Genomic DNA, 15,024 nt, shown 5'->3' on the forward strand with positions numbered 1-15,024 from the left:
CATTACTAGTATAAAAATTCCAGTATATATATTTATTTTTTATTTTTTTTCATATAGCAGAATACATTTTGGTCTAAAATTTATGAAGAAACTTTTTTTTTTTTTTTTTTTTTTTTTTTTTTTAATTGGATGTTTTATACAAAAATCAAGTTTGCCACATCTTGGGGAGTAGACGTATGGTGCCACATCCTGATAAATCAAGAGAACAAAAAAGAAAAAAATCCTGCAATGCTAAGGGACTTAACCTTTGCCGCCAGGTCTGTACATCATACATTGTGGATTGTGTTTATACACAATCCAGTGGCTGAAGCCACTGGAATTTTCTAAAACTGATAGGTAGACTCCTCCTGTCTGTCAGGTGGAAGCAGTCGGGCAGCTGCTCTAATGCCTGATTGCTTCTATAGCCCCTGGTACCGGAGCGGACAAACGTTGTTCGCTCTCCTTCCCTTCTTTCTGTGACACCATGGCTGTCACTTTCCATTACTATACATCAAGTGGCTCCCAGAGGAGACATGCAGGGTCTTTTAGGCCCTGCATGTCTCATTAAAGAGAACCTGTCACTTCAAATTTATCACATGGGGACTTGTGTCCCCATGTGATGACAAAAAAAGTTAAGTTTTTTTTTTTTTTTTTTTGAGAAGTTGTGTAATCCTTCAGGTATGAAATAACTTTTAAAATGTGTGCAAAAAATGCAAAAATGTCTGTGGCAGCAAAGGGGTTAAAGGTAGTGTACTAAATCACAACACAATTAAATAAAACCATGTTTATTGGATCCCATTGAAATTACTGGTGAAAGGCCGCTGTGTAAACACTAATACATGCAATACACATCAACTTTCAAAAGACCATACTGATACATGGTTAATGTTCTGTCCTACTGATAACATGCTGACGTGTTTTGCAGTTCACAGCGGTTTCACCAGGGATATTGTGGGATTTTCTGAAAAGTTGAAAATTTTAACCGTACAGATAAAATTGCCATTAACAGTTTTCTAAACTAAATATGTGCTAATAGTTTACATATACTTCATATACCCTCTCAAGAACCAACAGTGTCCCAGAATAAGCTGAACCTGATACAAAGTGATAGTTTCCCCAAAAAAAAAAAAGAAAAATCAATTGTAGCAAAGCTTCTTTCGTCACTCCACTCCAAATCAAGCAGCACTTGCTGCACTCCCCTAATATTGCCACACCTTCACAAATATGGAAGTTGCACTTATAGGATCCCACTGAGCAGTCTAATGTCTACATGTATTCTCTCCACCAGAGAGCCTACAAAGAGAGGCCATACATAGGGGGAGATTTACTAAAACTGGAGCGATCTGGTGCAGCTGTGCATGGTAGCCAGTCGGCTTCCAACTCAAGCTTGTTCAGTTAGGCTTTGACAAAAAAACCTGGAAGCTGATGGGTTTCTATGCAGAGCTGCACCAGATTTTGCACCATGCAATTTTAGTAAGAAACATCCATAGTGTGATACAGTAGGATTAAAAGCCTAAACCAGGGGTCTCCAAACCATGGCCCTCCAGGTGTTGAACTGCAAGTCCCATGAGGCCTTGCAAGACTGACAGCCACAGGCAAGACTTGCAGAGGCATGATGGGACTTATGGTATTTCAACAGCTGCAGGGCCATAGTTTGGAGACCCCTACCCTAAACCATTTTGGGTCCATGCACACTGGGCTTCAAAAAAAACACTGCTTCTACAGGAGTTAGGCATTTTTGTCTGTAGAAGTAGCTCAGTGACCATAATGTACATCAAGACATTTAGAGGCATATTTTAAGCTATGCGTTTTTAGAGGACAGAAAAAAAAAACCCTTCTGGTTTGCGTTTTTGGGAGGATTTTTCTGGCAGAAAAACGAAGTTATTTTTTTTCCAGCCAATAGAACTGGAGGGTTTTTAACCTCAGTGTGCATGGACCCTTCATATACTCCCATTTAAATTGTACAACAAAGCATCCAAAATGTCCCCCAGTGGACCACATCAGCGAGTAGCAAGCACTCCTGTCTGTGTCTCGCACAGCCGCTGAATGTTGCTGATCAACATATATGAAGCCTGGCTCTACCCTAATGCATTTAATCAGTATGGGCAGTTTGGATTTGTCTGAACATGCCTAAGCTCATCCCTACTTATTACCAGTAAATATCCCTACCTTTCTTATTTGATCCACACTTTTTTTATATATCAACTTTTTATAGAGCTGTCTTGTTTATCAAAAAAAAAAGAAAATTTCAGGTCGTGCACATTGATGCATTTGCAGAAACAGATTGCTGCATCAAAATACACTAGAAAAGACCAATTTGATTTACTGCAGATCAGCAAAGCGGATACTTCCAGACTAATCACAGCAGCTACTTTCCTTGTACAACACGTGCTCATTCTCTTTTTGAGAGCCTGCAGAATTTCCCAGCATGTGGTATGCTTCTGGTTAAAGTCACATGCAGTGTTATTATCTGTCATAGGATTGGATACACCGGGAAAGGGGACAAAATGTTCCCCATGATATTTTTTTCTTGAAATGTTTGTGTTTGTAATGGTACATTGTAATTGTTTTACTCCAGCTGCAGAACGTAATCCATTTTTACACTATTACAGAAACAGACTATAGTTTTAGAAGTATATTTCACCAAGTGTAATGTTTTTATATGTTAGGAGTGGAGATCGTTTCATTGAAGAAAAGACCCTGCTGCTAGCAGTCCGTTCCTATGTTTTCTTTTCCCAGCTGAGCGCCTGGTTGAGTGTCTCCCATGGGGCTGTACCACGTAACATCCTTTACAGGTGAGTTGATCCTCTTCTCCCCCCCTTCCCCCAAGAGTCTCTAGTTGTTATCCAATGATTTTTAGACTGATGGTACCGTTTACCATAATTCACATAATCTGAGCAGTGAAAGAATGCACATGAAGCCAGTTTGCTACAAATGCAGGCACAAATTTTACACTATGCGAACAAACCTATTTTCATTCATTCCGATGATGCTATTTATTCTGGCGGTCCCCAATGCACATAAATATAAAAGCATTAGTTTTTCTTTCATTAACAAATGGCATGATGTGCAGAAGCCAGCATGTGAGTTATGGTTTAACTGCCATTTCTGCTGAAGCAATACCTTTTTTTTTTTTTTTTTTTTTTTTTTTTTTTTTTTTTTTTTAAGTTTAGCAGGCATTGCAAAGTAAAAGGTTTCTGTCACTACAGATTGGGTACTAAGGTCCCCTTTTTTGAGGTACTGTATGTACATTTCTTATGCATTTTAAGAAAGTGCTCGTATGCATACATGCATTACTTTGTCTACATGCAATTTCTGTAGTTTCAGGTGAATCTTGCATGTAAAACTACAAAACATTGTTCAACGTCTGTTATAGGGTCACATATCTCTCCCAGTTGTACTCCTCTATCATCATGATGACACATGCCTGTGGTGGAGACTAAAAGCAGAGATAGGCCCGCCTTTGTTTGTGAGCTACAGGATGGGAATGACCTGGCGGCTGCTTATTGGAGTAAAAAAATAAACAAAAAAAAAAAAGCAAGTTTGCCTAGCAATGAGATTGGATGCTTCTCTTGAACTATAATCAGCCGTGCCAACACAGATTTGCCTAGGCATGGTCCATTTTTGCAACTACCAAGAAACCGGATCAGTGATATGCAGGAAGTGGCTGAAAGAGAGGCTGAAGTAAGCCTGTAGTAACCATATGTTATGGCAAAAACATACAATTGTTTATTACAGTGCTTTAGCAAATTAAAGGTCATAGAGTTGGGGTTTAAATTTACTTTAAAGCGGAACTTGCCTTGCCATTGCCAACATCTTCACTTGGTCATCTCCTGGGTTCAGGATTTTTGACTATCTTGATTGACTGGGCCAACATGACATAACTCTAGCTTATGCACACAGCAGTTTATGCATTCCAGTATCAAGGTATACCAGAAACGGGCAGGAAAGTTTTATTTTATCCCAGAAGAGACATGGTATGGCTTTTCCTTCTACAGCAGGGGTCTGCAAACTTTCTAAGCAAAGGGGCCAGTTTTCGGTCTTTTTCTACTCCCGATGGCCAGTCAGGCCCTCCTAAAGTCAAATGTCCCAGCATCAGTGGGAGTAAACATGACCCATCTTTGGTGTCAGTGAGAGGAACTGTGTCCCAATCTTGGTGTCATTGGGAGGAACTATGCTCCATCGTTCATGTCATTGGAGGGAATTGTGTACCATCGTTGGTGGGAATTGTGCCCCTTTTTTGGTGGTAGTTGATAAAGTAGTGCCCCAAGGGCTGAATAAAAGCCAACAAAGGGCCACCTCCAGCCCTCAAGCTGCCATTTGGAGACCCCTGGTCTAGAGCAGTGGTTGCCAAGCTGCGGCCTGAGGGCTGGATATGGCCCTTTGTTTGAGGAATGAGAGCCACTTAAGTGATTTAGTAAACAGTCACGGGCAACGATGAAAATAAATAGTTCATAATTTCAAATTGCATAATGAACATTTTCCTCGTACAGCTGCTGAATGCTGGTGGGAGGGATAGGAGGAGAAGCCAGATTTCAAAGGTTGCAGGAAGAAAATAGAGTATCTGTTCCTGTATGTTGCCCCTCCTGTCCAAGTGTAAAACAGAATGTGACCGGTAGGCTGCTGTGTTTTGCCCTAGTTTGAGGTCAAGGGCCACATCAGTGGGCTCCGAGGGCTACAGGTTGAGGGCCACTCTCCTAAGCGTCAGTTTACTGTCCTTTACGCTTCAAGGGGGCTGGACTTTGCCAGTGGGAGTAGAAAATGCCCCAGCAACAATGCCCCATCATTAGTTTTAATGGGAGGAATAGTGCCCCATTGTTGGTATGAATGGGAGGAATAGTGCCCCACTGATGGTGTCAGTCGGGGCAATGGTGTCCTACCATTTGCATCAGTTCGTGAAATAGTGCCCCAAGGGCCAGATAAAGGCAGGCAAAGGGCCACATCTGGCCCCTGGGCTGCAGTTTGGATACCATTGTTCTACAGTATAGTTCCGGGTTGTGTTTTTTTTTTTTTTTTTTAAGCTTATTGGCTAATTTTTTTTTTTTGTGTGTATACTCATGCATTAATAAGAAACTTTGAAAGTATTTTACAACTTTTGCACATGGGTGTTTGAACCCAGTAAACTTAATTGCCAGCACATTTCCTCCTCCTAGGCAGCCCATTGAAATGCATAGCTGTGCATTGCTGTACTCATGTATATGGCTTTGCAAACACAAACATGAGAACGTATTTGCATACACCCATATTCTGTACAGGGGATCTGCAGTCTAACAAATGAAATGTTTATTTGCTACTATAAGCAACAGGCATGGTTTTTTGTTTTGTACCAGTTTTTATAAAATAGGCCTTAAAACAAACAGTAAATCCAACCTTTTATTGTCACTTAAAAATAAAAAACAAAAAAAAAAACAGCTGCTTTTAATCCAAGATGAATATGAACATCCACAACAAGATCATGAACACAGACTTGCTACTCTTCTTATCAGAGTACTTTTCCCCATGTGCACAAGATAAGCTCCACCTCCAAAATAGGCCTGCTTGGCTTACTTGGTGGTCTTCCATGCAAAGATCTTACAAACCCATCTGATTACTTTCTTCATAAGGTTTCCTCCCATCACCCAGATGGCAAGCTGTGTTGGCAGGAAATAGTTGATTCTTTCATGTTGCATAACAGCTGATGTAAGGTTTTCTTAGCTTTGATGTGCACACCAACTAACATAAACACCTTTTGCAATATGTGCATGATTCTTTGTCATTTCCTGTTTTTTATTTTTTCACCTACTGAAACCTAAAATGGAAAATATTACTTGAAACCATATTCATATAATAAAAATAAATCGCAAATTGCCAACAGAAGTAAGCTTGACAGGAAGCACACCATTGCTTCACATTCTTTGTACTTTTCTTCTTCACTGTGGAAACACAGGAGGAACTTTTATATCCCCTTCCACCAAACTAGTAATTTTAACCTACCAGAACTACATCCAGTAAATTAAAAGAGAAATGATTTGGCTAATAGCAACACGCACTTCAATTCTTTTTATTTTTAATTGTCAAAGTGAGCCTGATCTGGCCAGTAATGATGTAAGGTAGCAGTGTTAGCACCTTTCTGGTTCCCAGGTAGCATAGTTGAAAGACACAGTAGACTAACCCAACCCTGACATCGATAAGATTGCAACCACCACCAGTGCCTGCTGCACTACTGTACATCTACACCTGCAGCAGTGACTTGTTGCTGCCTCCAAAGTCTACTCCACAGATCTGCAGTTTCTGCAGCTACGTAGGCTGTCTGTAATGAGTTTGGCTTCACTCCTGAAGAAACTGGATATTTACTGCCAATGCAGCTTGCCATCTGGGTGATGGGAGGAAACCTTATGAAGAAAGTAATAGGACGGGTTTGTAAGATCTTTGCATGGAGGACCACCAAGTAAGCCATTGCTCTGCACCATCAGATGGCTCAACAGAAGCAATACAGTGGTGGTGGCTTCCCCTCCAGGAGATCTCTGCAACAGAAGTGCCCCACCACTACTCTTTCCCCCCCCCCCCCCCCCCTCAAGCAGACCTCCAGCACATCTGTGTCCCCCTCAGCAGGTCACAATCACTATAAGCAAATATCACTATAGCTATCAGACTCATTATCAGTGCTCCCATCCCACTCAACTCTCCCCTTTTTTTTTTTTTTAAGTGGCAAAACTTTTTGTTTTTATTTTGGACAGAGTTAGGGAGGGTTATAACCCCGTCAGTTTATTTTTTTTTACCATCTGTGTCCCATGGAGTTTTATCTTCACTTCTTGTCCCATAGCTAAAACAGGAAGTGAGAAAATATCTTCAAAATTTAGGGACCTTCAGGTCATCAGAACTAGTGTCCCCACTGGAAAATTTTCCATCTATTACTTTTCCGAGTACAATCCAAATGTGAGGTTTCTTTTACTTTCACTTTTGATGGTAATGGTAAACAGGTCAAATGGGGAACACCTGATGGGTGTTTTAATCAATGTCCACTCTGCACATAACTAATAAAAAAAATAAATAAAAAAAGTGTTGCCTTTTTAGTTTTACGTTAACCGCTTCCCAACCGCCCTATAGCAGATATACTGCTACAGGGTGGCATGGCTGCGCAAAATCACGTGTGTGTGTATGTACAGTCAGGTCCATAAATATTGGGACATCGACACAATTCTAACCTTTTTGGGCTTTATACACCACCACAATGGATTTGAAATGAAACTAACAAGATGTGCTTTAACTGCAGACTGTCAGCTTTAATTTGAGGGTATTTACATCCAAATCAGGTGAACGGTGTAGGAATTACAACAGTTTGCATATGTGCCTCCCACTTCTTAAGGGACCAAAAGTAATGGGACAATTGGCTTCTCGGCTGTTCCATGGCCAGGTGTGTGTTATTCTCTCATTATCCCAGTTACAATGAGCAGATAAAAGGTCCAGAGTTAATTTCAAGTGTACTATTTGCATTTGGAATCTGTTGCTGTCAACTCTCAAGATGAGATCCAAAGAGCTGTCGCTATCAGTGAAGCAAGCCATCGTTAGGCTGAAAAAACAAAACAAACCCATCAGAGAGATAGCAAAAACATTAGGCATGGCCAAAACAACTGTTTGGAACATTCTTAAAAAGAAGGAACGCACCGGTGAGCTCAGCAACACCAAAAGACCCGGAAGACCACGGAAAACAACTGTGGTGGATTACCGAAAAATTATTTCCCTGGTGAAGAAAACACCCTTCACAACAGCTGGCCAGATCAAGAACACTCTCCAGGAGGTAGGTGTATGTGTGTCAAAGTCAACAATCAAGAGAAGACTTCACCAGAGTGAATACAGAGGGTTCACCACAAGATGTAAACCATTGGTGAGCCTCAAAAACCGGAAGGCCAGATTAGAGCTTGCAAACAACATCTAAAAAAGCCTTCACAGTTCTGGAACAACATCCTATGGACAGATGAGACCAAGATCAACTTGTACCAGAGTGATGGGAAGAGAAGAGTATGGAGAAGGAAAGGAACTGCTCATGATCCTAAGCATACCACCTCATCAGTGAAGCATGGTGGTGGTAGTGTCATGGCGTGGGCATGTATGGCTGCCAATGGAACTGGTTCTCTTGTATTTATTGACGATGTGACTGCTGACAAAAGCAGCAGGATGAATTCTGAAGTGTTTCGGGCAATATTATCTGCTCATATTCAGCCAAATGCTTCAGAACTCATTGGACGCCGCTTCACAGTGCAGATGGACAATGACCCAAAGCATACTGCAAAAGCAACCAAAGCGTTTTTTAAGGGAAAGAAGTGGAATGTTATGCAATGGCCAAGTCAATCACCTGACCTGAATCCGATTGAGCATGCATTTCACTTGCTGAAAACAAAACTGAAGGGAAAATGCCCCAAGAACAAGCAGGAACTGAAGACAGTTGCAGTAGAGGCCTGACAGAGCATCACCAGGGATGAAACCCAGCGTCTGGTGATGTCTATGCGTTCCAGACTTCAGGCTGTAATTGACTGCAAAGGATTTTCAACCAAGTATTAAAAAGTGAAAGTTTGATTTATGATTATTATTCTGTCCCATTACTTTTGGTCCCTTAAGAAGTGGGAGGCACATATGCAAACTGTTGTAATTCCTACACCGTTCACCTGATTTGGATGTAAATACCCTCAAATTAAAGCTGACAGTCTGCAGTTAAAGCACATCTTGTTTGTTTCATTTCAAATCCATTGTGGTGGTGTATAGAGCCAAAAATGTTAGAATTGTGTAGATGTCCCAATATTTATGGACCTGACTATATATATATATATATATATATATATATATATATATATATATATATATAGATAGTATGTCACAGAAGTGAGTACACCCCTCACATTTTTGTAAATATTTTATTGTATCTTTTCTTGTGACAACACTGATGAAATGTCAGTTTGCTACAATGTAAGTAGTGAGTGTACAGCTTGTATAACAGTGTAAATTTGCTGTCCCCTCCAAAATAACTCAACACCCAGCCATTAATGTCTAAACCGTTGGCAACAAAAGTGAGTACACCCCTAAGTGAAAATGTCCACATTGGGCCCAAAGTGTCAATATTTTTTGTGGCCACCATTATTTTCCAGTACTGCCTTAACCCACTTGGACATGGAGTTCACCATGCTTGGCCAGTCAATCACCTTTACCCTCAGCTTCTTTAGCAAGGCAGTGGTGGTCTTGGAGGTGCGTTTGAGGTCGTTATGTTTGAATACTGCCCAGCGGCCCAGTCTCCGAAGGGAGGGGATCACGCTCTGCTTCAGTATGTCACAGTACATGTTAGCATTCATGGTTCCCTCATGAACTGTAGCTCCACAGTGCCGGCAGCACTCATGCAGCCCCAGACCATGACAATCCCACCACCATGGTTGACTCTAGGCAAGACATACTTGTCTTTGTACTCCTCACCTGGTTGCCGCCACACACGCTTGACACCATCTGAACCAAATAAGTTTATCTTGGTGTCATCAGACCATCAGACATGGTTCCAGTTTGAAGATGATCATTTTGCTCGTCTTCTGCAAACTGCAGGCTTTCTTGTGCATCATCTTTTAGAAGAGGCTTCCTTCTGGGATGACCGCCATGTGGACCAATGTGATGCAGTGTACGGCGTATGGACTGAGCACTGATAGGCTGACCCCCCTCCCCTTCAACCTCTGTAGCAATGCTGGCAGCACTCATACGTCTATTTCCCAAAGACAACCTCTGGATATGACGCTGAGCATGTGCACTCAACTTCTTTGGTCGACCATGGCGAGGCCTGTTCTGAGTGGAATCTGTCCTGTTAAGCCACCTATGGTCTTGGCCACAGTGCTGCAGCTCAGTTTCAGGGTCTTGGCAATCTTCTTATAGCCTAGGCCATCTTTATGTAGAGAAACAAACAATTCTTTTTTGCAGATCCTCAGAGTTCTTTGCCATGAGGTGCCATGTTGAACTTCCAGTGACCAGTATGAGAGTGAGAGCGATAACCCCAAATTTAACACACCTGCTCTCCATTCACACCTGAGACCTTGTAACACTAATGAGTCACATGACACCGGGGAGGGAAAATGGCTAACTGGGCCCAATTTGGACATTTTCACTTAGGGGTGTACTCACTTTTGTTGCCAGCGCTTTAAACATTAATGTCTGTGTGTAGAGTTATTTTGAGGGGACAAAATGTACACAAATGTATTGTAGCAAAGTGTCATTTCTTCAGTGTTGTGACATGAAAAGATAGAATAAAATATTTACAAAAGTGTGAGGGGTGCACTCACTTCTGTGAGATACTGTACGTGAATTTGCTTTTCCGGGTAGGGGGTACACGCCCTACCTGCGCCGCCATTTGCGGCTGTCGGTGATTACTCGCCGGTGCCCGGTGATTACCGAGCATCTCCGACAGGGAGAACTGTTTGTAAACGGAGCAGTTCTCCTCCCTGTCAGCTCGTGCACACTTCTTTGCATGGCTGTGAAAACCACAGCCATGCAAAGCAGTGTGCTTACAGTGAAGCACAAACACACGGACCCATAGTAAAACACACCCAGCATACAGTTAACCCTTTGATCGCCCCTCATGTTAACCCCTTCCTGCCCAGTGCCAGGTTTTTTTTTGTTTAGCACTGGTCACTGTATTGGTGTCACTGGGGATATCCGTGACACAGACAGTTCCCCCCCCCCCAGTGTCTGAATTCCATCCCACTATAAGTTGCTGATCACTGCCATTACTAGTAAATATAAAGAAAATCCAGTATCTATACTGCCACCTGTAAACGCTATAACTTTCACGTAAACCAATTAATTTACACGTATTGGGATTTTTTTTTTTTTTTAGCAAAGACACGTAGCAGAATACATTTTGGCCTAAATTTATGATGAAAGTTTATTTATTTTTACTGGACATGCTTAATAGCAGAAAGTCAAAAGTAGTTTGGTTTTTTTTTTCTCAAAAATGCCAGTCATGGCACACGCATTTTTCTCCACCCCCCTCACAGCAGACACCACCCTACATGTGCGCAGTACATCCTTCCCCAGCCAGCAGATCTTTGCCTGCACTCCTCTTCAAATGCTTACACTGTGCCCTGAGCCCAACTTGCAGCAAATGCATTCTTCCCTGGCAAGCTAGTTTGCGCATATCCCTCCCAAGGTAAAACACTCCTGCTCACAGCATGCCTCCTTCCTGCTTAGTGCACCTCACCCCTCCTACTCTCAGTGCACACTTTTCTCCCTGGCAACCTCAGTGACCCCCTTCCTCATGTGCACATCCCTTCTTGGTCAGAATGCATCTGTTCTGATGACCGTGCAACCCATATCTCCACACTTACAGCACATTCATATCACCCCCTCAGCACACACCACCTTATTTCTTGCTGGCAGACATTTTCTCCTTGCACCATCCAGCCTACACCGCATCACTTCCCAGCCTAATCCTCCCACCCCCAATAATAAATGCCCTACTTAATGCAAAACTACACTGCATCTGAGCACCACAAACCAAAAACACCACCATCCATCCATGCCTCCATGTTTACTTTACTGAGAAATCACTTTGAAAAACACCCCCTAGCATTTCTGGCCGCAGCCATCATAAGTAAGGGCAGATGATTAATGTACCATTTACTTCATGGAATCAATCGGCTATTAGCTCAGACATGTAGGCAAGAGGTTGTGCTTAACTGAGGAAAACTCCTCCTGGGGAGGATGATAGCATTTGTCTAGACATAGGAACCAGGAAGTTACTGAAGAAATGTTAAAAAAAAAAAAAAAAAGTTTAAAACAAGTAAATGTAATATGCTTTCATATCTGTTTTGACTATATGTAATCCTTATGCTGCTAATAGTAGTAATGTTGATTGAGAGAGTTAAGTTCCTCAATAAAGTGATTGTAAACCTACTTTCAATTTAAAATCGAAATGAAAGGCAAAACATTTGTGTGTAGATATAAAAGAGAGAATTTTAAACTGATCACATCCCTCTGTTATGATCTGCATAAGAGCTAGTGGATGAGAAACAGCAGTACACTGATCTTTCCATCCAGTAAAAGGCTGTGCGGGGGGGGGGGGGGGGGGGTAAGCAGAAGTCTGATCATTGGAGAGCACAGGAAGACTGCGGGACCAGTCACACAGTGCAGCTCATGCATGCGCAGTAGGAATCCGGTTGTGAAGCTGAAAGACTGCCCAACCTGCTGGCTCCTGCACCTGAAGCCGATTTAAGAGTTGGCTTTAGTGAGGACATCGCTGGATCCCTGAACAGAGAAGTGTCCTTTATATTAAAGGAGAGCAGCTACAGTATTTGTAGCTGGTGACTTTTAATTTTTGGGGGGAGACAGGAGCTCCACTGTAAGCTTGTAGCCAAGTGGTTAGCACTTCTGCCTAGCAGCAGCACTAGGATTGCTGGTTCGAGTCCCAATCACGGCACTACTTGCCTGGCATTTGCATGTTCTCCCTGTGCTTGTGTGGTGTTCTTCCATGTACTCCGTTTTTTCCTCCCACTCTCCAAAGACATGCTGGTAGGGTAATTGGCTCCTGTCTAAATTGTCTCTAGTATGTATGAATGTGATTAAAGGACCTTAGATTGTAAACTCCTTGAGGGCAGTATGTGATGTGAATGTATAATATATATGTGAAGCACTGAGTAAATTGTTAGTGCTATAGAAGTACCTATAACAAATATGTAAAAGAGACTAATTGTCTGTCCTCCTATATATTTACAGAGTAAGTCCGGCTGATGGAGAACTGCAATGGAATTTTACACACACCCCAACTGAGCATGTGTTTCCTGTTCCCAATGTCTCTCACAATGTGGCCTTGAAAGTCAGTGTCCAGTCTTTGCCTAGACAATCCAGCTATCCAGTGCTGAACTGTAGCATCCATAGTGATCTTGGCTTCTATGAGAAGAGGTTCTCCACACGTGAGCAGAGTGTTCTTCCGCCACGAGAGCTGAAGGAGAGCAGGCAGTATGGTGTCCTCAATTCTCAGCATTCTTGTAGCAAGCAGACGTGGACTGTTGGACCTGAAGGTTTAATGCAAGCTAAGACAAGTCTAAGCATGAATCTCACTATTCCTGGCAGAAGTGTCAAGTTAATATCTGGGAGTGGGAGTGGTTATGACATTGGGACATCACCATCAAAGGTTCAAGGTTTCAGTGTGATCAGCGAGTTAAAGGGAGCTCCACCAGACTCTCCTGTTCGAAATTTTAAATCCCTGTCTTTGGTTGATACACCTAATAATCCGCACGCAAACCAGCCAACCGAGACCAACCCCCTGATAGGCACCTTAATTCAAGAACGTCAAGAAGTCATAGCGAGAATTGCACAACATTTGCTACAGTGTGATCCAGCAAATACGCACATAGCTAATCGTTCTTTCAAATTGCACGACTCCAGCACTATATGTTCTAAAATATTCCGAAACCAATCTGAAGATGAAAATTTTAACAAAATAGAGCGAGAAACACCTGTCCTTAATACTTTCAGTTCAGACTTGACTCTAACCCCTGACAGCCTGGATAGAAAACTGAAACCATCTTTAGATACACCCATCGCTTCCTCTCGCCACAGTCTGGAAGGTAGAACCTCACCAAAACCACAAGCTAGAAGGAAACTTATTTTAATTCAACCTAGTGAACAAGTTTTTAACTCCTTTCAGAGTTTTGCAAGTAAACACACACCACCTGCACTATCTGTATCCACAAGAGAAAATTCAGTTGCGCTTCCTGAAATAGGTGACTTGAAACAAGGTGACCAGACAGAAAAAAATACCAATAAAGTAACCCACATCTCACACCATAGTATGACAAATGTCCACATATGCAGCAGCAACAACAAGCAAACTGAAAACCGAAGCAGAGACAGTTCTCAAGGTGATTTCTGTAAGAATTGTTCACGAAGTGTAGTGGCACTGAAAACCTGTGCGGTTAGCCAAGTATCAGAGCCTAAATGTACAGAGAATAACACATGGAAAGCACAAGGGTCTGATCATACTAATCAACTTCATAGTATAGAAAATTATGTCAGTTCGGAACGCGATGGTTTAAAACTCAGAGAGACCCAGGACAAACTGAAGACAACCCATGATGAGAACGAGGATCCAGCCAAGTGTGACTGTGCCGCACAAGAGCAAGGAAAGGCCACCAAGAGTTGTTCGAGATGTGAACGGCTGAAGAATACAGAACAAAAGGTTTGTATATACATCAAGTGTAGTTTTAATAACTGCAAAGATTGAGCGGTGTGGCAGCACTGACCTAGGTCTGTAATGATGTGTGCCATTTTCCTCTCCTTGGGTCACTAGAGTCAGGATTGCACCTATCACTCCTAGATTGGAATTTAATATCCACTTTTGTGTTTGCAGATTAATTCTTATCAAACACTGAATATCTTGAACTGAACATAATCAAAAACCAATGTAAGGTACTGAGAATTTCTAATTGCAGCCTACTGGTTTGAGGATGGGACTGTCATGGGTTCTTAACAGGAGTCCTACACAAGAGCAGACACTATAGGAAAACCCATAAAACCCCTTTTGCAATTTAGTTTTACTTTTATTCCTGGGGTTTGGCTTTCTCTGATTGCATGGCTAAATTATACCAGCTGCTCTCCACATTTGGAATGAGTGCCCTTACCGGCCACTATGGCCACTGTCTTAAGCAGGCCATAGACAATGCAGAAACCGCACAAAAATTCTGAATCGTTCGTTTTTTGCATCATTAGTGTGTCAGCTGCGACACACCATTTTCATGCTGCGATCAAAAGTACCTGATCCAACATGATGGCTTTTTATTAGAAAAAATGAAACGATGGCTCGATCCTAATGAGCTATTTTTTGTTTTTTGCTCAACAACTTGGATTTTGACTTGTCTATGGCATGCCTTAGGCAGGATTTTGTCATTTAAAAAAAAGTTTAAAAGTACATGCCCAATTGTATACCTGATTTTTGTAAAAAGCACATTTTGCACACAAGCATGCTTTGCAGAGCTGCTTTACCTACTGTATGTGATAGAGGAGACTGTCACAAAGGCCCAAATCCTGGTTTTCTACAACGTA

At 41.9% G+C, this 15,024-nt stretch overlaps 1 protein-coding gene across 1 annotated transcript in view; it reads left to right on the plus strand.

Moving 5' to 3' along the window:
* LOC149455881 (atos homolog protein A-like) overlaps positions 1-15,024 on the plus strand; it is a 49,459-nt gene that overhangs the window by 8,297 nt on the left and 26,138 nt on the right. Inside the window, exons 3-4 of the mRNA XM_089685753.1 lie at positions 2,649-2,774; positions 12,697-14,161. Of these exons, the coding sequence (XP_089541879.1) occupies positions 2,649-2,774; positions 12,697-14,161 (1,591 nt within the window). The remainder of the gene's footprint in view (positions 1-2,648; positions 2,775-12,696; positions 14,162-15,024) is intronic.

This window comes from Staurois parvus, unplaced genomic scaffold (assembly GCF_062004578.1).
Source record: "Staurois parvus isolate SC_StPar_1 unplaced genomic scaffold, SC_StPar_1.0 ptg000385l, whole genome shotgun sequence".
NCBI classification, from domain to species: domain Eukaryota; kingdom Metazoa; phylum Chordata; class Amphibia; order Anura; family Ranidae; genus Staurois; species Staurois parvus.